This window comes from Ooceraea biroi, chromosome 11, assembly GCF_003672135.1.
Source record: "Ooceraea biroi isolate clonal line C1 chromosome 11, Obir_v5.4, whole genome shotgun sequence".
Lineage (NCBI taxonomy): Eukaryota > Metazoa > Arthropoda > Insecta > Hymenoptera > Formicidae > Ooceraea > Ooceraea biroi.
The window spans coordinates 12,502,131-12,529,158 of NC_039516.1; the positions used below are offsets into that span (position 1 = coordinate 12,502,131).

Genomic DNA, 27,028 nt, shown 5'->3' on the forward strand with positions numbered 1-27,028 from the left:
ACGACACGCGTGTTGCGAGTTCCTCGCTTCTATCTGCGTCACCATACGTGCGAGCGTACGTTCGTCGGCGACTCATCCATGAGTCACGGCTTTTGTCATATTTCCATCGACGTAGAAAGTTCAACGCACTCTCCTCGGCTCGCTCGCCGTTACACCTTTCGTTACAGCCGGCATCGCTTCACTCGGATCGCTCTATTTTCGCTGACGCGGCGCGTTCCGCTGGACTTACACTCGGACTGACCTCGTTCGCTTCTGGCGGAAGAAGCGAGCGTGAACCGGAGGAGTCAGTGTCCCTTGTCGATGGGATCGATGGTCGACGTTGTGGTCACCGTCGAAGAGAATGATTCGAGAGAGCTATGCCCTTATCATTGAGGGAGAAGATGGTTGCAGTTAACTTATGGAACTTGCAGGAATAGCTTACAAAGAGCTTCGACGTCAGGAATATTTTTATAGTGGTGCTAATTATAAAAGATTTATTATGGAGGGCGGTATTATATGTATAAAAATATCATTGCTGGCATTATAGAATAGGTAGTTACATAGCAAAATATTTTTCTTTGACTATAATTATTTTACTATTCAATTATGGTACGAAATACTATAATTTTTTCCTCGGTGCGAAGAATGTTTGAAGCCTACATTAAGCCTATACTACGGTTAATATATTACGGTTTAAGAGCGATAATCGCGTCGAGTTTCAGGTGTGCTTTTATTTTGGATAAGAGTTTTTTTTTACAGTTATTATTCTCGTTGTGTTTCTTCGTCTGTGACCGACGTGTCGGTCTCTGTTTCTGTCTTCTCGAGCTTTGTAATCGCGCGTTTAATTGGATGTTTACGCGAACGCGATATCTCCGAAGCAACGCCAACGAGTACATGTAAGTAATTCCGAGTCATATTCATTTGAATGCATCTAAGAATTGACAGCGCGGGTGGTAACGTCGCAGTGTCCTGTAGTACGTCGGAGGAGTTACAGGATCATAACGAGACTACAAGGATGCTACTATTACACCCGTCTGCTAGCCATAACTCGAAATCATGATACCTCGGCCTTATATAGCGCGCCTCGTACACATTTCTTTTTGCACACTTCCATCTGTTCTACGTAATGACACGTGATAATTTGAACGCACTGAACATCCCGGAAGAATTGTAGGCATTAAAGCCTTCTTCCGAGTGAAGACTCGGTAACGCTGCTCGCGTTGCGATCCAAAGAAACGCACTCGTGATTGTAAATGCTTCTTTTTATTCTTTTGGTTTGCAACTCGCAACCGCGAATTAAACCCTTGCTTGCATTCCCATATCTCGGCGAAATTGATGATCGAGACGAATCTATCTTACATAAATGTTGCATTTTATATGAAATAGAAAGAACGAGATAAAACGATAAATCTCGACAGATGGATACGTCTTTCAGGGACGTTGTTACTTTTATAGCAGTAATGTTTCCCATGGGCTAATTCCCTTTACTACGCACGTTTAAAGAGCGACCGTTGGCGCGCACGTACATGTATATAATACCGTTCACACAGACGAACATGGTTGTGCACGCGCTCGCACATATCCGGTTTCGGTAACGTACACCACCATCGCTCGATACATTGTGGTGTCGCGTAATAATCCCGGGGTGTACACCGGTAGTCCGCCAAGCCGTCGCACCCCATTGGTTTCATGCCTGACTGTCTTCTCGCCGGTATTGGGTTGACCGAAAAGTCTATACCGACCCTCTTGATAAAATTCAACCGCAAAACCCTGCGTTAAGAATTAATACAAAGTTTTGCGTTACCGGAAGGTCCGTATTTTTTTTCGCAGGGTTCACACGCAGAACTTTGTAATATTAATTCTTAATGCGGAGTTTTGAATTTTGCCCAGAGGGTCGGCATGGACTTTCCGGTCAACTCAGTATTTAATTCCGTAAAATGTGGCGCGCGTAAGAGTAAATTGATTCGCACGTCGTTATCAGTCAACTGAAGCCGTGTTATAATTGGAACACCGGAAAACGTTAAGGGGTGCGTTTGGTGTTTCCGGGACGCTCTGTGCACCGTGTGGGCGTCTCTATATTTACCGCCGGTGCTCATCAGCCAATGGTGCAATCGTTGCACCACGAATATCCACGCACGGCTCGTGTCTCGCTTCCTCAAGAGAGATTACGCGTATATATATGTATATGATTATACATAGATTGAGACCGGCGCCCCGCGTCTTATCGCACGATTCCACTTAATGAAAGATATCTTCAATGAGCTTTGGTGCACTATCGTTATCACCGATGCGCTGCGGTAGCCGTACAGCAAAGCGGTTAAATGTAACCGAGCGTTATCGCAGTTGGAAGTAATTTAATTAGGTAATTGAATACTCTTTCATTGTGCCACGGTTTTGCGTACACTTTGGCGTCGATTGTCATTTGCACGCAGTCTGCAGAAGAGACTTTGTAATTTTATGAACACGTGGATTCGCTATACTTGACACATTTTCTGGACAACAATTTCGATTGCGATTAATCTCGATTTCGATACTGTTTGATTCTATTTCGTCTGTGAATCGAAAACGGGAACAAGAAGAAAGGAGAAAGAGGCAATGAATTCATTGTCGCGTTACGCAAGCACGCGCGCATCGTTGTGATTCGTTTCTAAACGAGCGCAATGAAGAGCGGCGTCTGGGAGAGGATGTGTGTCGGAGAAATTTCGAGGATGGAAAAGGGTGCAGCGTGCGCGAACCGGCACATAACCGGACACCCACGTGGCCCATTTTATACGGTCATTAAGCTGTCCGCCTTGTGTGGACGGCCCTACCGATTACGCTTGATTGGTCCGTGCCTCGCGCGAATGCTCTTGCCTTCTTGGCAAGATATAAATACGAATCGTACAAATGCAAATTGTCCGTCATGAATACGCAACCCTTAAGTAATCGAGACTGCAGCGTAAGAGATATGCATCTTGCATCTACCATGAATATTGTGTTCGCAAAGCAAATATTCTTTACATCGTTTATCATCAGTATTAATTGTTAATACAGTATCATATCGCGATATCTGTTTGTTCATTCATGGCTTGATCGTTAACGGAAACGTGCTCTGTATTCCTTCAATTGAATTTCACTTAGATTTCTGAATATAAAATCCTTGAACCTTTAATCAAATCTCACATATAATATCGAACTAGTATCGAATTGAAATGAGATCTCTCGCGAGTTTTCCGAGACTTAGAACCGAATTTTCTCGGACGAAGGTTTTTGTTTTCGAAAGAAGGCAGCGCGGATGAGGGTTAAGGACGCAAGTTAATGGCAATTCGCGCGCGCTGAAGGAACGCAGAGGCGCGTGCGCGAAATTGCGAGTTCGTTGCACTCCCGGCCGAGCGCGAACGCGTAAGATCGTCGTCTTTACGAGTGCGAGTGCGCGCGTGCTCGTCTGGTTACGCGTAGGTGGCAATCGCGTGCGTGCGTTTACGCCGGAAGCCGCTCGTCGTTGCATGTAAATGCCGTAAGGGCCCTTTCGTCCCTTCGCGCGAGTGTGCGGATGTTCCCGCCGATGATTTATCGTCATCGTGTTCACCGTAGAAAATATCCTAAGGACCGCGATTTAATCGCATTTCGTGGTAATATGATTAATCGCTGCAAAAATTTCTGTTCGGTGGTTGAAGAGAATCTTACGGAGAAAGACGCGATGACAACGACGAACTCGCTCTCGATTGCGCAGCAAGCGATATAGCCGATTATTGGCGGGAGGATAAATAATTCGACATTCTTCCTCGTTAATTATTACATCGGCAACCTTTTAGTGTCTGCCTTTCGAAGCCGATAAGTGGTATTGGCGCCGCATCTCTTTGGCGCACCGCGAGGCGAGTTCTGGTAGCAACGCGGTGCCGATATGAATTATTGACTGAATTCATCCCTGGCGTTATTATTGGATTGATCGGAAAGTCCATGTCGATCCCTTTAGCAAAATTCAAACGCAAAACTCTGCATTAAGAATTAATGCAAGGTAAAGTTATAAGGTAAAATCTATGCAGACTTTTTTCGCAGGTTTCAGACGCAAAACTTTGTAATATTAATTCTTAATGCAGAGTTTGTGACTGGATACAAGTTTAGCGCAAATTCCAGTTTAGTGCAAGACCTCGCGAAGCGCGCCGCAGCGGTTAGTAATTTATGGTAATTATCTCGGAACTCGCTTGTTATCATTTAAATTGTTAATTTTAATTGCGTTCGCCCATTTGCGTATCGCTTATTAAAAATTAAAAATGAAAAGTATTCGAGATACCTATATCTTTTCAATGTTATCGTTGCATATGAAAGAAAGATACGTATGAATATATAAGTGGAAACTAAAAATAAAATCGCATTTTCTTATATTATTTTCAAAGCGACTTTAAGAGAGATAGACACTCTGCGTCTATTTTATTATTACGTAGATATTTCTGGTAGCGTACGTTAACAATCGCCTTATCGGAAAAATAGTTCATTTTCGCTAGACTATGTTTTATTGCCAATAAATCCCAGGTTTCCATTGTCACACGTGCAAGTCACTATCACGACCTTGTCTAGATAGTTAAGTGTATAGGTGATTTTTGCATTATGTCTGAGTGATTAAATATAAATAAGCAATGCATACTTCGTGCAAACTTTCACAAATAATTTTCAGTTTGTGGCGCAACATTGGTTATAAATCTTTAAACAACAGCTTTAACTGTTGCATTCTAATATCGTTCTCTGTAATAATATTCAATAATTCAACTCGAATGTATGGACGAAGGAATTATTAATAAAAAAATCTTAATTCCGTGATATGCCTGGTTTTTTAAAAATAATTCTACATTAGTAATATAGAAACCAAGTGTGCAATATTTCTGGACGCTGTCGGAGGAATAAAAGCTGAATCGATAACGCGATAAACTCGAGAGAGAAAGAGAAGGAGAGATCTTGTTCGTGAACGAGTCAATTGAAGCGTTGGCGGTTAGTATCACCCCATCGACCTCGTTAATGGCAAAAGGCCTTTCAACGATTGTCCGAACGAAATTGCGTACCTTGCAATGCACTGCTCGCTTCAATAGGACGGATCATCTGCGGCCATTAAATGGAGAGATCTCGTCGGAACGAGCGTGACGAGAAGCTTGATTTATTAACAAGTTTTGCGAGAAACAAAGGACGTCAGGTTGTTAGATAAATAACGCGTTCCGACAATAATAATCCGCCAAATTGATCCGCTTTAAATATTACTGTCATTTCATCGTCGAATCCCGTTTCTGTAAATACAGCATTAATCATTTTAATTTAACAGTTTAATATAAAGCTAATACAACGTAACATTTCAATTTAAAAATTATTTCAATACAATAATTTTTAAATTGAATTAAATAAAATTTGTAATACAAAATATCTGGCTTGCAAAAAAGTCCGCTTTTCTCCTTGATAATAATGATTCGAAATTTGCCAGTAAAATACAGTTCAAAAAAGTGCAACGCGTTTTATTTTCCATGCAATTTTATACGTTTACGATGCCATTATATGATACCACGTGCTACGTGATGATCGGTTACGTATACCGCGTCACAAAATAGCTAACATCATCGTCCGCGTTACGACACATCTGCTCGTCGAACGAATCTCACCTGCAATTCTTGCCTGCTAATATCTACCGCAAATATTGTAAATCAATAATGAATTAACAGCGAAAAGTAATCACAATCGCGTAACATAATTTCTATCGTTGCGTTGTATTATTATCATTATTACGGTAATTATTGCAAAGCTATTAAAACATGTCATTTCTATTGTGATCGAATACAATATTACTCAATCTGTGCACGTATATATACACGTATTGTCGACAGCTTTCATAGACACAGGTCAGCGCGAATGGAGGGTGATGGGCGCGGTGGTGCACGCGGGAGAAAAACAATTCCACGGGATGATTCACTTAAATGCGACTGTTTTGCGAGCCGGGAAACGTTTCGCGGTCCATTTCTCAACTTTCACCGCTCTCGCCGCCGAGGACGGAAATTCGTTGTGACGTCTCGACTTATTTCTTGCGCGCCAATCTCCCGCGAATCTCTGGTTTCCATCGCACGTGGTTTCGACGCATGAGGTTTCGACAAATTTAGGAATTCTCCATGTAGAATACAGATATAGATTTCATCCGTTACGAGTACGTATATAGAAGCCCGCGCAAATATTTGCTCGCCTTGGCGTATATGTGTATGTGTACAAGTCCTCCCTTGTTACATATACCATGCCCGGACGCTGTACGGACACGCAAATACGTCCAAGACGTAATTAATTTCCGCCGAAGGGCCAAGGACGAGATGCGATCACGGCAACAAAATGACCGGAGTTATTTGCATTGGAATTTGCGCTGTACAAGGTCGCAAACGCACCGTAATAATATAATAATTGAGTAAATCTTTATCAAGAAATGTTCATTCAGATAGAAGTTCTCTCTCTCTTTCTCTCTCTTTCTCTCGCTCTGAGGACGTAGTCTCGTTATCGACATGTGTTCTTCGTGCAAATGTGTAAAAACAAAGAAGCAAGTTTTCCGTCACGCACTTCCTCTCGCTTCACGCAAGTATTGATATCGCTAATTATAGCGGAGTGCAAACTGCAAGTTCGCCGCGATGCTATTAACGCCGGTGCGCGGGAACGTCGTTTACATCTTTCGCACAATTCCGTTGCCGGATTAATTGGGGCAAGTGTACCGTTTGTCGGCTCTCGGCGAGGAAAAACGGGAGTCGCCATATCAGAACGGATCGTGAGAAATTGAATCTGCCGTTTCTCCGGCCGCACTCGTTAAATAGAAAGCTAATTACCGCCGAGGGCACGGGATTGCCCCATAGATTTCGAAAGTGTCCATCAAACGAGGGGGGGGGGGGAATCTAATTGCCCAACGGGGAAAAATTCATCAATGACTGCACGACGTGTTCGCGTTATCGCGTAACTTCTATTATTAATGATAACGTCTTTAATTGGGAATCTGGTGATTTCGCGTATCGCTTCGGCCTTCGTTGACTTCCGCTGAGCGCTTTACGTGTTAATTAAAACCTGCATTGTCTGTAATTTCAGTGAAATGTTTATTGGATCAATCGTACGATTACGAAATACGTATTTTGTGTTAGTTACAAATGTCATGTGTATCGCGATGGATCGGAGGTAGATCAAAGTCATTCTCACGGTCGTCATGGCAGTCATGCAGTATCGCGTTCATAAACGCGCACCAGTGTGCCATTTGCTCGACACTGGCTCGGGCAACATAATCATAGATCAGACGTCATTAATTAAACAGCAATTAGCGCAATAGCCGTAATGAGTCGCAGTTATTTCGATGGTAACGGCAACATCTGCCGTCTTTTAGCGATCGTCAATCTGGCACGCGCGCGCGCGTCTTGCATTCACTTGATTATGTCACCTTTCCAATGACTCTTAACTGATGATTATTCAATCTTATCATGATAATTTAATCTTATTCGACAACAATACGATCCCCATATTGATAAAATGAAAATACGAATAACAATCTATTTTTGTTGCGCGATGCATTTTATCATATCGAGCGTAGTTAATGCTTCATTAACATTATTCACAGCAGATTACGAAATGTATTTATAATCGCGTGTTCGTAACATCTATAAATATCATATAATATTTCACAATGCAAAATTCAACGCACAGCTATGCAGCGTGAAACTTGTAACAGTAAATTCCTCACGTTTGAAACATTCATAATCTCATTTATATTCATGTACAGGATATACTTGTTGTTTTTATGCAATGTGTCATTTAAACTAACACTCGCGTCACAAATGGAATTCCTTAAAGTGAATCCTCGCGTTTCGCGACTAAGAAAAAGAAACAGAATGACCAGTACGATTTTAGTTTGGAAATATCGCGTGGAATCGTGAAACGGAACGTTGCCCCGCAATCGACCGCTGTCTCCGTTACGCTATCTGCGATTGGTACAAGAGCGATAATAATTTTCGAGCGCGCTAACAAGCGCGATTGCGCGTCGGAAAAGTCATCGGAGCGTGTCGCTGACGTATCGCGCGGATATTTCCTTCGTCGTCGTCCACGAAGGAGACCGCGGGCGACAGGTGTGCCAGGGCGTGAAAAGTCGCTCGCCGTTTCCTCCGCGGCCGCGCGGCCACGTCCTTGCATTTACGTAAGCACCGCGACCGACGCAGATCCATCATCCTGTATCTTCTTGGAGAAAATGACGGTTTCCCTGTCAAGATCGTCTTTCCGAGCCTTGAGATGCGCAAGGATGCGCATTCAATCCACGGGGAGTCCAACTGATTGACAATCGTGAAAGTGCATGTGTTATATTGTCATAAAATCGAATTATTTTCATGAAACAGATTATAAATATTTTCGGAACAACGCTAGGTATAATTAATCCTACAAAATGTAAGAACAATTTTGTACCCATGTCTTATTTATTTATCTTCTAATTAATCATATTCTCTATTATTTATCATTCTCTGATGAGCTCTTAAGCTGGCTTGATTCAGCTCATCTCGCGACTCGGCGACGCCAGCTGCGTGTCTCTTGCGATTAAATCTGTCTTTTAACGAGCGATCCAGCATGACGCGTTCAGCTCGGATCTGGTCAGGTTCTGATGCAAGGCCAGAAATCTGCGTTGCTCCCCTTCGTGAGCCTCCTCTCTCGGGCCAGAAAGGGGATACACGGGGCGGACACAATGGTGGCTTTCACCGAAAACCGCGACACTTGCGAGAGGACGAGCGCCGAGAAACGGAACAGACGGGAAAGGTCTTTGGCCGTGCTCCCTCCTCGTGCGATTTGTGTCTCATGTCTCTCTTCTCGCCTATCTTTCCTTTTCTCTCTCTTTCTTTTTTCTTCTCGTGCCTCAGTCAGACCGATTTTATGACGGTGATGGCCGGTGACGAACGCGCCGCCGTCGACGACGACGACGACGACGACGACGACGACGACGACGACAACGTCCCGCTCGTGTCATTATACCGCTCGCTGGCCCGAAAATCCTTCTAGCGTATCGTGTTCGTGTTGGTACCACGCGCCAAAAACCATATAAAACCGAAATCATATCTCGCTTCGTTTTGTTCGAAATAATCCGCTTTTTTAGTAATTAGTGTCTAAACACTGAATTTTCTTCTTATTACGCTTGCTTGCGTTCGCCTTTAAATGCGCGTTATGAAATCTCTGCGATTTATTCCGCGAAACACTTTGATTAACGGGGCGATACTTCTTAATTTGTTTCTTAGGTATATCTGACAAAATCAAACTCTTATTATAGTGTTCACATATTGCCTGCAAAAAATTTTTTCATTTTTTGTGCAATCGTGATAACACACACGCAAATAGTCTTATGTCGTAAATTACGACATACATTCGTTATATTACGCTCGGATCGAAACGCATACGCAGTTTACCGATGCAATTGACTGTTCCCAGAGAGTTTTGATACTTCTTAACGACTCTTCAATTATGCATTACTGCTGCGGATGCGTTTATAGTTTACGATGCATGAAAGCGATCGAGCGAATCGCCGCGTTTCTCTCTCAATTGCGAAGGAACTAAAACTCGCTTTCCTGTCAAAATCGCACATTAAATAGAAATAATGGCAGAGAATTCCATGAAATATGAGAATGTAGAAATTGTAAATATTATGCAATAATATCTGAAGATAATAAGAAAAAAAAGAAGAAACTAGAAAGAAATGATTGAAATTATAACAATAAAATCAAACCGAAATTGTATCGATAAAATTAGTTTATAGGCTACTCGTTGTTAGAAACAGAAGAAATAGAAATTAATTCCCATTAAACGAAATTTTTGATATTCGTAACGAGATCACAAAGCGTTGTTTGTGCTTGACCGATGATTAACACTCGACTTGGAGTGCGCTTCGTCAGGAAGTGGCCGACTCGATTCGCCGATCGTTTCGAGATTACCGTCCCGTGGCCATCGATGGATGGCGAAGCATCATGCAAGACAGGAAGAAAAATTCTGCACCACGTTTACGTATGCAGTGATGCGCGGACGGGCGATTGTGAGAATCTCTCACGTATCATTAAACCGCCATGCCGACGACCAACTGCATTGTTATAAACCTTTGTTCCACTCGACAGACGGTAAATAAGAGAAATTATACGATACTGGTGCGTGCAATCGCGGGGAAGCAGCCACGACTCTCCCTTCTTCCATAAAAACGCCGTTAAAATTACATCGAATAGATTGTCCGAGTCCTCGGAAATATCAAACACCACTTTTTCGCAGAATAAATAGCTTCTCTACTATATTTAACTTGTATTTATATTTAATTGATCATCGGTGATCAATATGCAACAAAAGTATCAAAACACGTGGATGGTATAACAATACGCAGTTATTTACATTTTCAATATAATAACTACTTAACAATTAAAAAGTCTAATATGGACAAAGCGCTGTTGTAAACAACTTGATATATTTATTTATTACAATCAAGGAAGCGATTGCATATGAATATATTACGGTGAATCTTAACAATCCCCAGTTGGCGTGAACGGAAAGCTAAATTACGCACGACGGTGAATGCATTAATAAAATACATACGCATAAATTTCAAGGACATTCAATATGATGATCGCAATTCTCGAAACTCTCGAGAGAGAAGCTGAAGATCCGACAGAATAGATATTCACCATACCGAACGTTTTTTCCTTGATGTACGCGATATCTGAGAAATGAGATGAGGTGTTTCCTGGGTGAATGTGGGACTCACATTGCGTAGGATCCGTTGGGATCCCGAATGAAGGAAGAAAATCAGAGGAAACGGGAATGATAATACGTCCTATGACGACACCGTTACAACAACGTGGATTTACGATCCCTCCCGTCGATACGATTCGTGAAACGACGGATACGATTTAATTACGGCGCTCGCGAGACGGAAGTTGCGATACAACAAGTGAGATATCGGTGAATTGGAGAGAATGAAAAATTGAATGCGATCGGATCTCCGCATTATTCGGCCAGGCTGCGCGGGATTTTGCTCGTCCGTTTTCTAATTTATCGCTGAAATTGATTGCCCGTGTCTGCGTCCGAAACGTAGAACGCGAGATGTAGAATCGTTTCAAGTGCATTAAAAGAGCTTCGTCGGTCGCGGATGTATGTGTGTGTATGTTGTAAATTTAAAAATTGTAATGATTACTGCAACAGTTTTGTATCGCCACTTTGGCACGTCAAATCGATGTAAATTCTGTTTAAAAATGATCGTAAATTCTGCAATATCACGCCCGCGATGCATCCTTACTTTGTTATCTATCTGAAGAATGATTCACATAAATATACGAATTTAATCATTGTCAAGTTTTAATGCCAGTTTGATAAGAATTGAATAAAAACATAATTCGTAATACAATAATATTTATTGAATTGTTGCATGGATAAGAGATGCTCTTATCACGTATTTGACAGTACAGATATCATGTGATAACGAACGACTTTATTTATACACGTCGTTTTATCAAATTCCAACAAATGTCGTATGTAATTGGAGACATATCGCGCCAATTACGTCACGGGAAAGAAGATTACATACATATATCAAAATTGAAAGCAGGGCAATCGAAATTGAGAAAACAAAGAATAAAGAGAGAGAAAGAAGAGATTTTTGTAGGCAGGACATGTCACCGTGTCACTTCCGGATGATAGAGTTCACGCGATGTCGCAGTATCGTCAGCATAATTATGCATAAAAATAACATCGCCGTTATAAGCAGTGATTACGCACTCCGGATATGTTTGTCTCTCTGAAACCAATCGCGCAGATATATTTCCGCAGTCAAGTACGTGTTCACTCTCACAATCTCACAGGAGATCGTGGCACTCTCAGAATTAAAATTACTCGAGCTCTCTATGCTATGTAATAAGCATGCAAAGTTGATCGCTAACCATTTTGTTCTCACCGGTTCTCTCATCGATCCCACCTTTCCAGTTTCTCTCGGAATCGTTCGATGGAATCACTTCAGATTCCTACGTGGGAATTCTACGCGTAATTATGTGTGGCTGATTGAGTTTCAGCTTTCATGCAAAACCATCGCTCCGTTATTGTCACGAGAGGAGAACCAACTCCAAATCGGACGCACGGGCCGTTAGACGCGAGGAATCTGGGACACCCCGTATATTTGTTCGGTGGACGACGCAAGTGCGTCCAGAATCTGCGACGTAACTTGAACGTGCATTTTCTCGAGTTGCCGGAGTTGCCGTGGCCGGAACGGGTTCTGGCGGAGCTATTTTTATGGGGTTTCGCCTATGATGCGCCGGACAATTGAGAGTCTGCGTTTCGAAAACTGGTTCCTTCGCCTCTCGCGTTCTCCGACTCGTCGTTCGTGTTCCATCGACCGCGCGATAAGTATTTGAGGATTTTGCTGATTGATTTCCAGAATCATCAGGATGGAATTTATGCTAGAGGTTTGCATGTACGTTATACAATTTGTTTTTCCGACGTATCTCTGATTATAATTACGATGTCAAAACGATATTCAGAAAAACAAAAATTAAAATATCAAATAACACCAGAAGAAACATTTCTGTAGTAGAAATATAATAATAATACAGATAATAAATCCAAAATGTGATATAACCATTAATTGAAATAATGAGATTTCTTCTCGCAGCAGATGCAATGAAAAACAAGCAGCGAATGCGCTATCAATATTGTTTGTCGATAAGCGTGACTCGAAAATAAACGTAATAGGTGTTCGATAAGGACACACGATTACAAGAGGCATAATCCACGATAAAGTTATTCTTTCAATGGATATACGGAGTGTTTTCTCCGCTCGTCGATGGCGACGTCTGGTAGCCGGGTGTCTTGTTTGGATTCTCAATCGAATCGTTGATATGCCTCGTCTTCTGCGTGTTAACACTGCCTTCGTGATCATCATAATGTATGCACGCTCGCTCGTATTTGGCATTGGCGAAAGCAAATGGCGTCAGATGACGCATTCACGTCGATCGACCAGTACCACGTTCCATCTTTGCTACATTTTCCTATGTCTGCAGGAATATTCAGGCCTTTTTGTCAATTCGCAATGCAATTGCGATCTTATCAGTCGGATACAATTAGCGACGTGGCTGGCAGGTTTATTAATTATTGCAGAATCAACATTGCGCGTTTCTGCTACAATGTTTCTGCGCTGCTTCAATAATTCTCCAACTCGGGAAGACAAATAGACCCAGTTTCCATTCTGTACCTCGCGTATCCGAAAGTATCGATTGCCGGGGCCACCAAAGTTTACTCCCAGGTCCCCGCGTTGCGCCAACCATTGTCTGAAATTTGCTTCGAAATTGTTCAACGAGATTGCGCCGCGAGAGTAGTCCCCGGATGCTCGCGAACCTTCCAATCTGGATCTCCTCCCGAGATACAATATTACCCTCCTCCGGATCCTCGTGATGCGTGTCCGCCCTTCGAGTCGCTATCACTGCGACATGAATCCCTTCGAATCTTCGCAATTTCCCAGATACGGGAATTACTGAATTTGCAATTTGCGGCTTCTCTCTCTCTCTCTGTCTCCGTCTTTCTTTCCGGCGAGGTAACAGTGTCTTCTCGAAGCCCTCCTCAGAGACCCTTCTCAGCCACTTGACTCGTTATCAGCTGTCAAGCGCTAAAGTCAACCCACGTCCGCTCGTTTACCGAGAGAGCGAGCGAGAAGAAAGGAACGAGACGCGTTATCACCCACCAGCACCCACAAGCATGCATACCCGGTGTGTGCCATGGAACGCATTTGCATACTCGGTCTTCTGCGTTCTTTTCATCAGGTCTTTCGCCACGAGAGAGCTGGCCTTATCTAGGACAACGGCGAGCACTTTACTCGGGGACGGTCGCACCGTCGTCGTTGTTCACCGCTAATACCGAAACGCCTGTTACACGCGTCTTTCAGATTGTCCACAAGTACACATAGTAGTACTCGTAGTGCAAGAGAATCCTCTTGTGTAACTAGCGTCAGCAATTATGAGACATTTGCACACGCAAATACGGATCTTCGACGCTACGAAATCGATTCTCTGTCCATTCTCCAAAGAGCATTTTCTCGCGTTTTCTGATAGAAAGTCGCATCGATCAAGCGGCGACGTGATGTATCAAGATGCGCGCAAGTTGTAACATTGAAGGATTTCACGGGCAAGTGAGAAGAGACAGAAATAAAGAGAGCAATCACTTTTCGCGGGTGGAATCGCGCGAATCATCATTCCGGGATTCTTCCGCGCGAGTAAATTAACAACAGTTGCTGCAGCAATAAATCTCGCGATTGCAATCCGCGCCTGAGGCGCTCTTTATCAGAAACAGAAAAGAATGCGATAGAGACGGGGAAAGATACGAGATAACGAGGATAAACATCGCGAAGACGTGCACACGCAGGCATACATTGAACGTCATAGCTATAATTGGCGATTATTAACATATTAGATGATTAGTCGAGGCCCGAGAGCCATTTCAGTTAGAGAGCGATTTTCTTCGTCATCCGGTTGACCGATCGCGACTTACATCGGCTGCAGCTTGGAAACAAAGTCCGCCGTTCGTAAGGATTGTCCTCTCCGACTTTATCACCGTGATTAATCGTACTGCAGCGGCGCTCTATCGTATCTCGCCTTATTTATCTTGAAATATTGATACGAGATACGCAATATGAACCGTGCAACGATGATGAACACTGATATATGCTCTGGGATACGAGGTCTTGATATAAAAACGAGGTCTCGATCGCGCGATAACGGAGTCTGACCGCGATCATCTGCTATGGATTTCATTACCAAATCAAAATAGTGGACGTTATTTATTTTTTCACCGGAAGACGGATATTGCATGACCGGAAAGAGTGGGGAGTCAGGCGCGAGATTGTTTGTGCGCATCTTCGCCTCGCGCTATTTGACATTTGAACCGCGGATTTTTCTGCGGCGAATTGGATGATGACGCAAATGAATGCGGTCATCGATGAAAATGCTGTTTTCTTATGCATCTCGCGAAAATACTTCGTCATCGAGATTCGAGCGATATATAATTCGTTATTCCGCTCCTTCTTTCCCTCGGCCATTATCGAGATTCCGCAACTGCGCATTTTTTCGACACCCTGTATACTTTGTGTCCAAAACGGAAAGAGCGTACTCGCGTGTGGGTGGTTTGACAGCAACGTGCGTAGCATTGACATTGATTGTCGCCCTGTTTCCGTTCTGATACCACCGGGTCGCGACCAAGTGGAAGAGGAAGCGGAAAAAGCGTGCGATTGTAATGGGATTAATGGGCGCGCCCTATTTATCGGACGTACACGGAAAGCCTTTCACACACGTACGTGCGACCACGACCAACGTGCAAAGTGTGCCGCGAGAAATGATCGATGCAAGTAAAAGAAACAAGTCGAGTAGCATTCCTGATGACGTCACAATGTCGGATCATCCATACGCGATTCAAACGCTGGATTAATATACAATTATCGTACAAACGGAGTACAATTTTAAGGAAGAAAAAATTTGATAATGGACACTTTGACGTGAGGAATATCGGTACTTCACAAAAGCGAACGTTTTGCTTCTCGCTCGTCGGCTGATTTTCGGAAACGAGCGGCGATTCGCGAATATTCGCACAGGCAAATTATTCGCAGTCGCGTCGAAGTAAAGTCGATTAATCGTCGCGAATCAATCCAAGGACTCGATCGCGCGATGGCTGAATCTCCTTAAAAAGATTTAGAACGAGGACGCAACGGGCGCGTGCATGTCCGATATATGGGATTAAGTTCAGGCGAACGGCCTCTTCGGGAAGGTCTATTTCCGTCGTGTCCGCGGTGTTTACGGCGTCCGCGCGATTTAATGACACACATTTCATATTCTCGGGAATTTATGCGGTCTGCAATTAATCGCGAATGTCGTCGAGCGAGAAAATATCGCGCGAGAAAAAGGCGCTGTTTCGTGCGGTCGCCTTTTTCGGCTGCGTTTATTTTTCGAACTATTAATCTCATCACAGGAATTCCCCACGTCTGCCCAGAAATTCCTCTTCGTCCACGGAAAAAGTCGATTTTTGCAAAGCAGATCTTTTTCCAGTAAACCCAAGTGGTCTTCTTAATTAAAGCATCCTCGCACGCTTCGGAATTCCTTCACTTTCCATCTACGTCCTCTATGGAGAATGACGTAAAGCAAGAAACGCTAATCCACGGACGAATGATAAATAGTTTTATTCATTTATCGAGAATTCCGCGCTAATCGATACGCTCCAAGGCCGCGCGCGTGCGGTTGTTTTCCATTTCGCGAGACGAAACGTGACAAAGAAGCGTTTCCTTCGTAATTCAAGATTGAATATAATGGAACGTATAAATATGGAATTTCATTGCGTGATAATTGGAATAATTAGGTTAATAGCTGGACAAGGGACAACTAACCGGTGGAGTCGCGTAAATGCGACATTGCGACAGTCTCGGGACTATCAAATTGTCATTAATTTTAATCTGTGATTATTATTATCAAAAGTATCAGCTGCTTCATTCTGCTTGAAATTGACAAAAGTATATTTTTATTTAAACGTTGCGGAGAACACACAAAGAAGATTCGAAGACGCGAAGAGTCTCTTCACTTTCTCGTATAGCTCCGGTTTGCGTTGACGTTGCTAAATCATCGCGAGAGGGGCATGTCACTTATTCTTAGCCGGTTATCTATGGAGTAAAAATGGCGCGGCCGTCGTATTCTTTTATTCGCGTCGTCTAAATATATTCCGCGTACATATACACACGGAGGCGTCAAGACGGCAGCGCGTATTCGCGCTGATGAACCAGCTCTTGTGCTTTAATTAACAATGTACAATGCCACGCGTTAAAAACGCAACATCCGTTGGTGTAATGGACATCGCACGGGTATTAATCAACGTGTCTCGCGTGAGACATGCGACGTGTTGCACCTAGATGCACACAATTCGCACGACAATCGCGAGGCTCGCATTATGATTGGCAATCAACAATCACAATCTTAAATGATCGAACGTGCAATTTAACGTGGACATTACACTCCGCAAAGAGATCGTCACGAACAGAAAATATTGGCGTCGCGCAATTTGTTGTCAAAGCGATGCGAATAATTATTTTCCAGCTCTTGGCGTGCGTTTCCACGCTGGCGTGACGTTAATTCTAATTTCGGCACGTCGATGTTTATTGCTATAAATGTTTTAAACCCTCACTGCTCCCGTACCTTTGTTTGCGCAGCTACGTTTCTGTCAAAACCTTGCGTGCAACATTGCCGATGTAAAAAGATTCGCCGGCAACAAAGGAATGACGCAAGTGGCGTGAATTGAAGCGAGATCGAACTGGACAAATATTTCTGGTTGCATGTCGCAACTTCTTTCTGCGCTATACCTCGCAATTTCCTTGCGACCTGCTGTCCCTCGCGATAATTGCGGCAACTAACATTGACGTAGTAATGTGGGGGACATAAATATACGTAAGCGTAACTGCGAAACAGCGCGTGGCTGCTTTCCTCCGCTTCTGTTCCATTTAATTTAGCCAAGCATGCTTCTCTCCGTGCATGTTACGCGTTTCAAGCTGTTTCTAATCCGCACGTACATCGTACCGCCATTATTATATCACCATTCGAGCAACAATCAGCGAGAATATCAACGAGAACCAAGCGTCTCGTTGTAAATTTCCAATCAGGTTTGCGCAGATTAAAGCGCAGCTTGGATAATATTTACGCAATTAGAACGTAATTCGATTACACAGGCATCTCGGGATTGCAAACCACTAAATCGCGAGTTTACGATCGCGATTCAGCGATCTAGATCGCAGGCTCAACCGCTCGAAAACGCAAAAACTCGGCGGACAACGAGATTTTACATCGCGTGGTAGAGAAATTCGCATTTGTGAGTCTTGCATTTCCGCTTCGAAAGCATTGTGGCGCACCTTCCGGCCGATGCACTTGCCTTTACGATCTTGCGCAATTCTTGCCGAGGTGTTCGGAGAAATCGAGTCGATTCGCTAACGCGCGCACAGTTAATGAAACTTCTCCGTGAACCCGACCCAGCCGGTGAAAACTCTTGGAACTCGCGAATGCCTCGAGTTTATTTCTCTGCGGCTTCTACAGAGCTTCCTTTTCTGAGTTTGTGATTGTTCTCGTCTCTTTTATGCTGTTTTTTTTACTGTTAAAATCATTGCATTAACTAACGCTTAATATCAGTGTTCACTATTAAAAACGATCTTATTGAGAACATTGAAAAATATTACGAGACATATTTGTTTATGCATTTATTTAATAATTATACTCGATATAGACGTTTCTCTTGAGAGCATTTGAGATAAAGTTCGTTTCGAGAGTTTTGACAGTTTATGTGAATATTGAATCGAAATTTGCCTTTTGAATTAAGAGTCAGGTGGAAATCTAAAAATTTGGAGATTTGTCGTCATTAAAGGGAGTTTCGCAATGGCGAGGAAACTTTTCAAGATAACAGACTGCCTAGTCGATTGGTTCCGGCTTGCACGTTTGCACTGACGTCAAGCTTGCACGTTCGCTACGATCTGTCGGATCGCCAATTATTGCTCTATCCGGTCGATCGTGCCGCCTAGCTTCCCGTTCTTCCCCATCGACAATTCCAAACACACTGCTCCTTTATATCGAGGAGTTTAGTATAATTACCATAATTTATTAATAAATGATCTATTCCATCTAATCAATTAGATTCTTAATTATACAAACAAGTTTTATATGACCATTAGATTTAAAATAAATTAATCATTAATGACATACTCTAATCATATAAAAGGAATGAGGAAACTATTATTATTACTTTATTATTATTACACAATGCTAATATTTGAAGAAACGGGAAATAAAATTCTCTAAAACATCAGTGCAATGATTTAACAGTTACAATATTTATGTCGCCATTTAGACACGATTCGGTTAATTTAGTTAATGATAATAATAAATATATTAAAAGAGTCAAGATTATTAACGCATATTTACAAGACACCAATCATTACGCGAAAGACGGACAATTTGGGATTCATGATAGAGTGTCAATGAGCTGTGACTGAAATATGCAGGGCATGTCAGAAGACTGCGCAGGAAGAGCGAAGAGCAACTCGTGTGAAGGCGAGATCTAATATGGATCGCGGAACGTGAAAATTTTGTCCCGTCCCACTTGCCTGCTCGAACTGCCTATTATCCGCGTGGCGACTATCGCGAACGTAGAAATCGAGGTTAATCCGCGTTTCATGGCACTGATCTCGGACAAGCGACGACAAACGGGCTTGACGTTGACGCGTCGCTTAAATGGACACCCGATCCCCTCGAAGGGAATCGCATGGGCGAGTCTGTGTGAACCGAAGAGACAATGCGCACACGTCCATTATTAGTCCTTAGTCATCATTCAATAATCCGTCCCACGGGGAATCGTGATTGCAACGCGAATTCAAGGACGGATCTGAGACGCGAGTCCTTCTCTCGCGCGAACGTGGCGTGCATCTTCTCTCCGTAGGACCGATTGGTGCAAATGATGACAAGATAGACGCAGGCAGATAGAAGTGAACAGAGAAATCTAATGAAAGCGCGCTGAAATTGGTTGACAATGATCAGTTAATTATTTCAGTATTGTTTCAGTTCTTGTTTTTTACAGTCTGTCGAAGTACGATGATGAACATATGCCTTTTTCTTTTCTTACAGCTGATGCTTACTACGATTACGCCGTGTGGAAGGGCACGTCATCACTCGATGAGCAATTTTCGAGCATCAGACTGATCGATAGCGAGAATGTGGCGAGGGTACGTCGGGCGACACCCGACAAGTCGGTGGAGGCAACCGAGAAGGAAGAGCCGGGCAAGGACCAATCGGTCCAGGTGCGGTTGGTACAACCGCAGCAACAACAACAGCAGCAACCAACACCGGCGGTGTATATGGCGACGTCGAACACGTCGAGCACGTCCAGGGATGTAATGTTCTCCGCGGTTTATGCGACCAGCGAAGCCACCTCCACCGTCCAGCCGTCCAGCACCGCCAACGTTAGTTATGTCGTGAAGAAGAGCACAACGCCGCAGCCGGTAAACTATCATTCATTTCACTCACCCAACACTTGATAATGCGGCAAGCAGAGAGATTTATTGAGCTTATCGAAGCGTAGGTCCACGCGATTGTTTATGGGGGTTGCATCGAGTGTCGAGCGAATTAAAACGCGCTTATAATAAGCTGCGAGGCAACCGCGATAAACAAACTAAATAAAATTGACAACAAGTAAAGTAAAATACTGGGACGTATATAGAACAGAAAGAAAGTAAAAGGGAATAACAGCCGTTCCGTTTATCGAAAACGAGGGAACGAACGACCCATTGGTTTATCATGAATGATAAAACAAACTGGGCCGCGACGGGGCAAGACGCAAATAAGCCGGCTTCCGAGTAAATCTATTAAAATCCGCGAATTTATAAAATAATATGACTGTGCCAACGTTAGCCATATGCGTAGCCGCAACTGGCTAACCGACTATTTATAATCGTTCGTAGGCGACGCTGCACGTCTGGGCGAATCGCACGCGCAACGCTACTACCAAGGAGGAACAGCAGCAGCAGCAACAGCAGCTACCGATGACGGAGGACAAGAATAACCAGACTAACGAGACGAAGGTGACAGAGTTGACGCCGGTGAAAGTTGCGACCGAGGAAGCTGATAAGACGTCCGATGACATCGGTGACATCTCCATCAGCAAATTCTCCGATGTGACCAACATCACCCTCACGCAGAACAACATTACCAAGACGATCTATGACACACACCAGTATTACAATAGCACCTTCATCATCGATGCCGATATCTGTAAGAAGTATTGGGTCGATATGGACAATCATCCAGATCTCAAAGTCAATCATCTTCTCAGCCAGAGTCATCGACGCGCCGCGGTGAGAATCGCTTGCCTATTTCTCACGCTTCAGTCCGCGTTTTGAACTTTACAGTAATTAATTGCGACACACACATAGAAAATATATGCAACGTGTGTTGATTTACAATGATATAATTGAACAATTAGTATTATAATTGGTATATAATGGTTAGATAGCAATTATGATACAATGAAGATATTAAGAAGATATGCTGAAGATTAGGAAATGATTATTCATAACAATCATTGTACTAAGATTGATCGAATCTGATATGACTTGATTACTATCACATACATAATTTTCTATCTCCCGATCTCGATCACGATCGACAGTTATCGAATTCAGACAATTGAAGAGCTCATTTCCGAATCATGTTGGATAATACTCTGCAAAACGAGGTCACGTGTCTCAATGTTTCGTTTTCTTGAATGTGGACTCAAGATGGATCGGAAATGAGCTGTTCTCGATTTCGCTGAGAGTAAATTTTACGATCGGATCGCGATCTCCGTGACGTTGCAGACTGTCAAGCTGAAGTTCGATTTCCCGTTCTACGGGCACAAAGTGCGCAATATCACTATCGCTACCGGTGGCTTCCTGTACACCGGCGAGTACGTGCACAGCTGGTTGGCGGCCACCCAGTACATCGCACCGCTCATGGCGAATTTCGATACCCGCCTGTCGAACGCCAGCTACGTCAAGTACGCTGACAACGGTGAGTCATCGGATTCTCGAACAAACGGCGGACGGCTCTCGCGTGTCTGCCGAAGGACGTTTGCTCCTACATTTTCCTCTGGAGAGCTACGGTCAATCGTTGTCGATCGAAATCCGTCACGCAGTCGACTCATGAAGGCAACTTTTTCTCGATTTCTCGCGCGCGCTTGCCTGTTATCTTAAATATTTAGCACGTTTTAAATAATTTATGCTGTTGTCATGTTGTATACAAAATTGCTCTAGATAATGAGCGACCGTTCAATGGAAGAATAAGCTTATCTAAAAACAGATGTATGCTTTTTTAATATTTATTCTTAACCGCTTATTCGATGATCGACTATATCTCGAAATGCAATTTTATCGCTCGTATCTTAGGAACGAAAGATAAGCGGCTTTCAAGTTTTTCGAGGAAAAATAAGCGGCTGCAGCTTTTCGAAGCGTTTTAAGCTGATTTTCAAATATTTTTCTTACCGGAGCGTGTTCAGAGCATTCGCGTCATCGGCCAAGCGGGGAACGTTTAAGTCACCGCTTTACATTTTACCGGTCGTAATTGCATATCTCGATCTGGCACTCGCTGATAATAAAGAAACGGCGCAAAAAAGACTCGTGCGAAAGCGTTACCGAAGTCCGCACGTTACCGGGACCGCAACGCATGAGATTATACCCCTTTTTTGATCCACGACAGGCACGGCATTTACGGTCGAGTGGGAGAAGGTGGTGCTGCAAGACAAACCAGAGGCCGGCGCATTCACTTTCCAGGTGACCTTGCATCAGAACGGCGACATCGTGTTCGTCTACTCGGTGATACCGCTGGTGGTTGAACTGATCGAGGACACGATGCATCCAGTCAAGGTTGGCCTCAGCGACGCCTACATCATGGACAGGACCGTGTTCTGTGAGTGTCGAGCTCCGTCCGTTACCCAATTTGTTTTCCCGACTTGCGACGTTGCGTAATCGTCACCGCGACAATGATCCGCGTAGCCGTTATTAAACATCGGACGTAGGGAACATTTGCATTTAGATGAACAAGAGCGAGTTGATTAACCACGTGGATCTATTCTAGCCCAAGGCGTCTCCTAGGGGCAATAGAAGGATTACATGCCCGAAATAAAGCTATATCTAGTCACCAAAACGCAAGTTGGCAAACTAGGATATATAAATAAAATTATCGCCTTTGTGTGCGACACGCGTTTATAACTTTATTTTTCATAGAATATATTATATGTACAATTTTAAGGTAAAAGAAAGAATAAGCTAAGATACCGCTATCTCCGCTGTTTAATAGAAGCATCTGATTGTGTCCAATTTACGCAAGTGCCTAGCAAGGAGACTTGTAGACAATCCTTGAAAGTACAAATCCCGCAAGTATAATCTCTGATCTCTCGTTGCAGTCGTGCGCCGAAAGACCATCTACGAGTACCATCGCGTCAATTTCAACCGACAAGACATCATGAACTGCACGGTCATTTATCTGAAAGCGTTACCCACGTGTCTAAACTTGGACAACTGTCGAGATTGCCTGACGAAGGTGCCGGACTTCGATTGCAAGTGGTGTCCCGAGTTGAAACAGTGCAGCACCGGCACGTCCCGGTCGCGACAGGACTGGCTGCTAAAGGGTTGCGACGTGCGCAATATCAAAGAAGCGAACGATTGTCCAGCACAAATCACGACGTACAATGGCGACGAGTACAACCATGACGGCCACGTGCGTTCCGAGGAATCGATTACCGCGAACGAGATGAGCGCAAAACAGGACAGACCCGGTACCAGTCCCTTGGAGAGTAAAGTGATCAGTAAGTCTCTCGTTCATCATCTACAGATGGCCAATCCGATCAATTTAGTGATAGTTCCACAAATTTTGATGGAGTTACTGCACAATTTAAGCGACAGGGTAGTCTTGAAATCTTGATCGATCGAAATTAGTACGACTTGCGGTTCTGAAATTCAAAGTTTAATAATACGATTTGGTCTCTAATGAATGATGAAATGATTGACGCCTTTATGCTCTCATCGCGATGTATAATTTGTGCATTTCTTTCTCGAACACGTGGCATAACTTATTAAGCTGATTTGCGCCTTTTGTCTTTCAGCTGCGAGCAACATGAACATGGGCGTTTCGGGAATAATTGGCATCCTGACCGTCATCGTTCTGGTGGTGGGTCTTGCGGGCTGGGGTGCTTACGCCTATCGTAATCCACATAGCGCGTCGGGACAAATGCTGATCAGGGTAAGAGAAAATCATTTAATCGTTTCCTTCAATCACACGTTGCATTATGACGTAGTTACGCAAACAAGCGAGTTTATCACATTTTTATTCCTCGTTTATTGCATTTTCTTATTACCATCACGTTTATCTTATCGCCGATCCATACACCGATTACCTGTTTATCGCCCATTCAATATCGATTATCGACTTACGTCACTTATTTACGATCTTTTCAGTTATTGAATCTTGTGGATTTATCGATGTATTTTGTTCATCTTATAACTAAACGTCGTTCATTGATTCATTGCCTCTTTCATTAATCGAATATCACATACTACATACTTTTTCTTACACCGTAATATTGATTCTCGCTTTCTGATCTCTCATTTTCTATCGACATCGATTTTTCAGTACCGTCCAAGTCAATGGAGCTGGCGAAGAGGCGAAGCCCGTTACACAGCTGCGACCATTCATATGTGATGAGGCGCGTTGACGGGAATCAAATCACAGTCAACGCGAGAAACTGTCGGACCAAACTTCCTATTAACTGTACAGCGTGCACCAAGCTCGCCAGAGTGCGAAAAGCGTCGCGGAACGTCCGCCCGCGCTCGATCTACGATAGACATAATAGATACGATCAATCGTCTCACAGCGTAATGCGACGTGACGACGCGGGATCGATTAATACCAGAGCGACTAGCGTGCATCCGTTTCTTTCTCCACTCTTCTTGCGATGTTGACCGTGCACGAGAACGCAACGCAGTGTTCAATTTGACTGTATTACTGAAGGCGTATCGCGCGATCGAGAACGACCGGAAACGAAAGTTCATCACGACGCTTTCGTCTTTTTGACGAAGATTCGACTTGCGGAATTTCTGCATGCATGGACGAGTCCGCGAGCGATCGCGGGTGATTCGATGTGACGTAGATTCAAGACAGGGATACTGATATATAACGAAGAGCGACGACAGGTCACTCTCATATCGCGCGATCGTACCAAACGGGAAGCTATTTTCGGGACAGTGTAGCATTTGTGACGCCTTTGAAAAATTTAAATTATGGAAACATGAGGGCCCGTCTCACCAATTGTCGAGGAAATTGATGGCAAAGGTTTCCTGGTTTCCGGTATTAGTTTGCTTGTTCGTCAAGCGTTCACATGCGAGCATTTCTTAGTGCGTGGTATACCTTGTTATCGTTTAAGAATTCGTTTTCTTTATCGTTACGCAAATTGCAGCAGTTATTTCGTATATGTAATTTTCACGGCGAGAAGCGCAACGGAGAGGAAGGAAAGAAAAAAAAAGAATAGAATTTGCGAGAGGACAAAACCGAAGAACAATCAAGTTCCGATCTAGCATGCTGAAGCTACAGTTCGGCGAGCTCTCCGAACAGAGTCGGCGGAAAGAGTCACATCAAAATTATTCAGCCGAAATCGATCGCAAAATTCGTCGTAGCATTATTTGCATTATCGTTCGAATCTACATTCCAAAGCGTACACTGTTTTGAAACCGAATCGTGGAGAGTCACGTACGAGAGTCACGAACTGCAGTTTCATCATCTCGATTTATATATTACATGTGCACACGGACAATACACACATATAAATACACGCGCATTTATATAAATACAAATGATTATATATTATATAGATGTATATATACACTGAGAAAAATATTCGATTAGATATAATCGAATAATCCAATTACGGATATATCCGATTAAATTGTATTTAGACAAAGAAAATGATGAGACATATCCAACGAAGGTAATCGGACATATCCATCATTTAATCGGTAAACAAAATTAATAATCGGGAATATTTAATCGGTTTATCCGATGGAAATTTTTCTCAGTTATATACACACACAAAAATATATTTTTACAATATTTTTCGATGATTACACACGAGCACCTTGTAATACGCGTGTAAGACGATATAGATAAAGTAAAAAAAAAAACCATAAGAAGAGAGCACGAGATATATTATATTATATATATATACGAAAATCTTGTAGCATTCTACAATATTATTAGGTCGCGAGTGTATATAGTAGTTATACGAGGCAATATAATTTTTAATCTAATTGTAAGTGTATAATTCACCGCATCACGAAGGGTGCCTTCCTCGTAAAATTTTTGGGCGATACATATCGTGTACATTAAACGGAAGTGCGAGCAACGAGCAAAGGACCGAAGGAAAGGGACAAATCTTACGGCATCACGCGGATCCACGGATCGTCGTAAGACTCCCGGAGGATCATCTCGGTCTTCACTTGCGGAAAATTCTTGGGGAACGCAACTGTAAGAAGCTGTAAACCGTCGATAGCGATTTGTAGAGTTAGCACGCACGCCTGTGCCGGATTCCGTTGTCACTCGTCGCCAACGGCGACCCAACGAGAGGGGACAGGAGTGAATTATCTCGTCGAACTTGTCAACGGCTTTCCTTACATTACTGTGTACGATTTAACTCATATAGTTTGTGATAATAAATATTATAATTATTGTAGTAAAGCGCAATGCGCACCTTCTCGTTATTCGCGAACATCCTTTTTCCACTTCTTCAATTTCCGTCCAAGAAAATAAGAATAAATTTAGTAAGAATGAATTTATCGAGGTATGATTTGTTTTGTAAAGGAAAAAGATAAAGGTATTCATATTTATATTTGTGGATTTGTGAAATATAATTTAAAAATCACAGTTGGGGCTTCAAGTTACGTATATTTTATATACGCGCGTGTTGCAGTCGATAAACGTTCAGGCTAGTTTCAGGCTTTCATGGCCAGGTGACACTGGGTGTATTAAATCGCACTCGCGGTCGTATACCTGCACACGCTAATGGAAATTGCATGCAAACATCATGCATATTGTGAATAATTAAATTCTGTTAGCGTGACGAAATATTATTATCAAATTAGGACAGATATGTATCCAGAATTGAAATAATATCCTGATCGCATAATGCCAATTTATCAGAGAATTTATGATAAATGAATCTCATCAATTTGATAGATAATTTGCTATTTTTACTTTTAGTCAGCGGCACGTAATGTATTTGCACTTCAGATTCGTGTTGAACGGCGAAACTTGAGCCAATCCATTTCTAAGGGAAGACTAATTTTATATATGTATAAGCATTTTTGTTCTTGTCACAGTCACAGTCTCATCATTGTTCTTGCGGGAAGAGAAAGAAAGGCCGAAACGAGCTTGAAATATAATACATAAAATATCGCATGCATCTCGCACGAACGGTAATTTTCATATCGCTCTTAATC

The 27,028-nt window shown here is 43.0% G+C and overlaps 1 protein-coding gene across 2 annotated transcripts in view; it reads left to right on the forward strand.

Annotated features, from left to right (window-relative positions):
- LOC105275291 (plexin domain-containing protein 2) overlaps window positions 1–26,264 on the forward strand; it is a 32,692-nt gene extending 6,428 nt beyond the window's left edge. The window contains exons 2-8 of one of the 2 annotated variants that reach the window (XM_011332030.3): window positions 19,635–20,008; window positions 20,468–20,860; window positions 21,362–21,554; window positions 22,239–22,448; window positions 22,945–23,316; window positions 23,644–23,780; window positions 24,171–26,264. In XM_011332030.3, the coding sequence (XP_011330332.1) occupies window positions 19,635–20,008; window positions 20,468–20,860; window positions 21,362–21,554; window positions 22,239–22,448; window positions 22,945–23,316; window positions 23,644–23,780; window positions 24,171–24,239 (1,748 nt within the window). In that variant the 3' untranslated portion in view covers window positions 24,240–26,264. Of the gene's footprint in view, window positions 1–19,634; window positions 20,009–20,467; window positions 20,861–21,361; window positions 21,555–22,238; window positions 22,449–22,944; window positions 23,347–23,643; window positions 23,781–24,170 lie in introns of both variants that reach the window. The other variant, XM_011332029.3, reaches the window with a different exon arrangement.
- The last annotated feature ends 764 nt before the right edge of the window (window positions 26,265–27,028 follow it).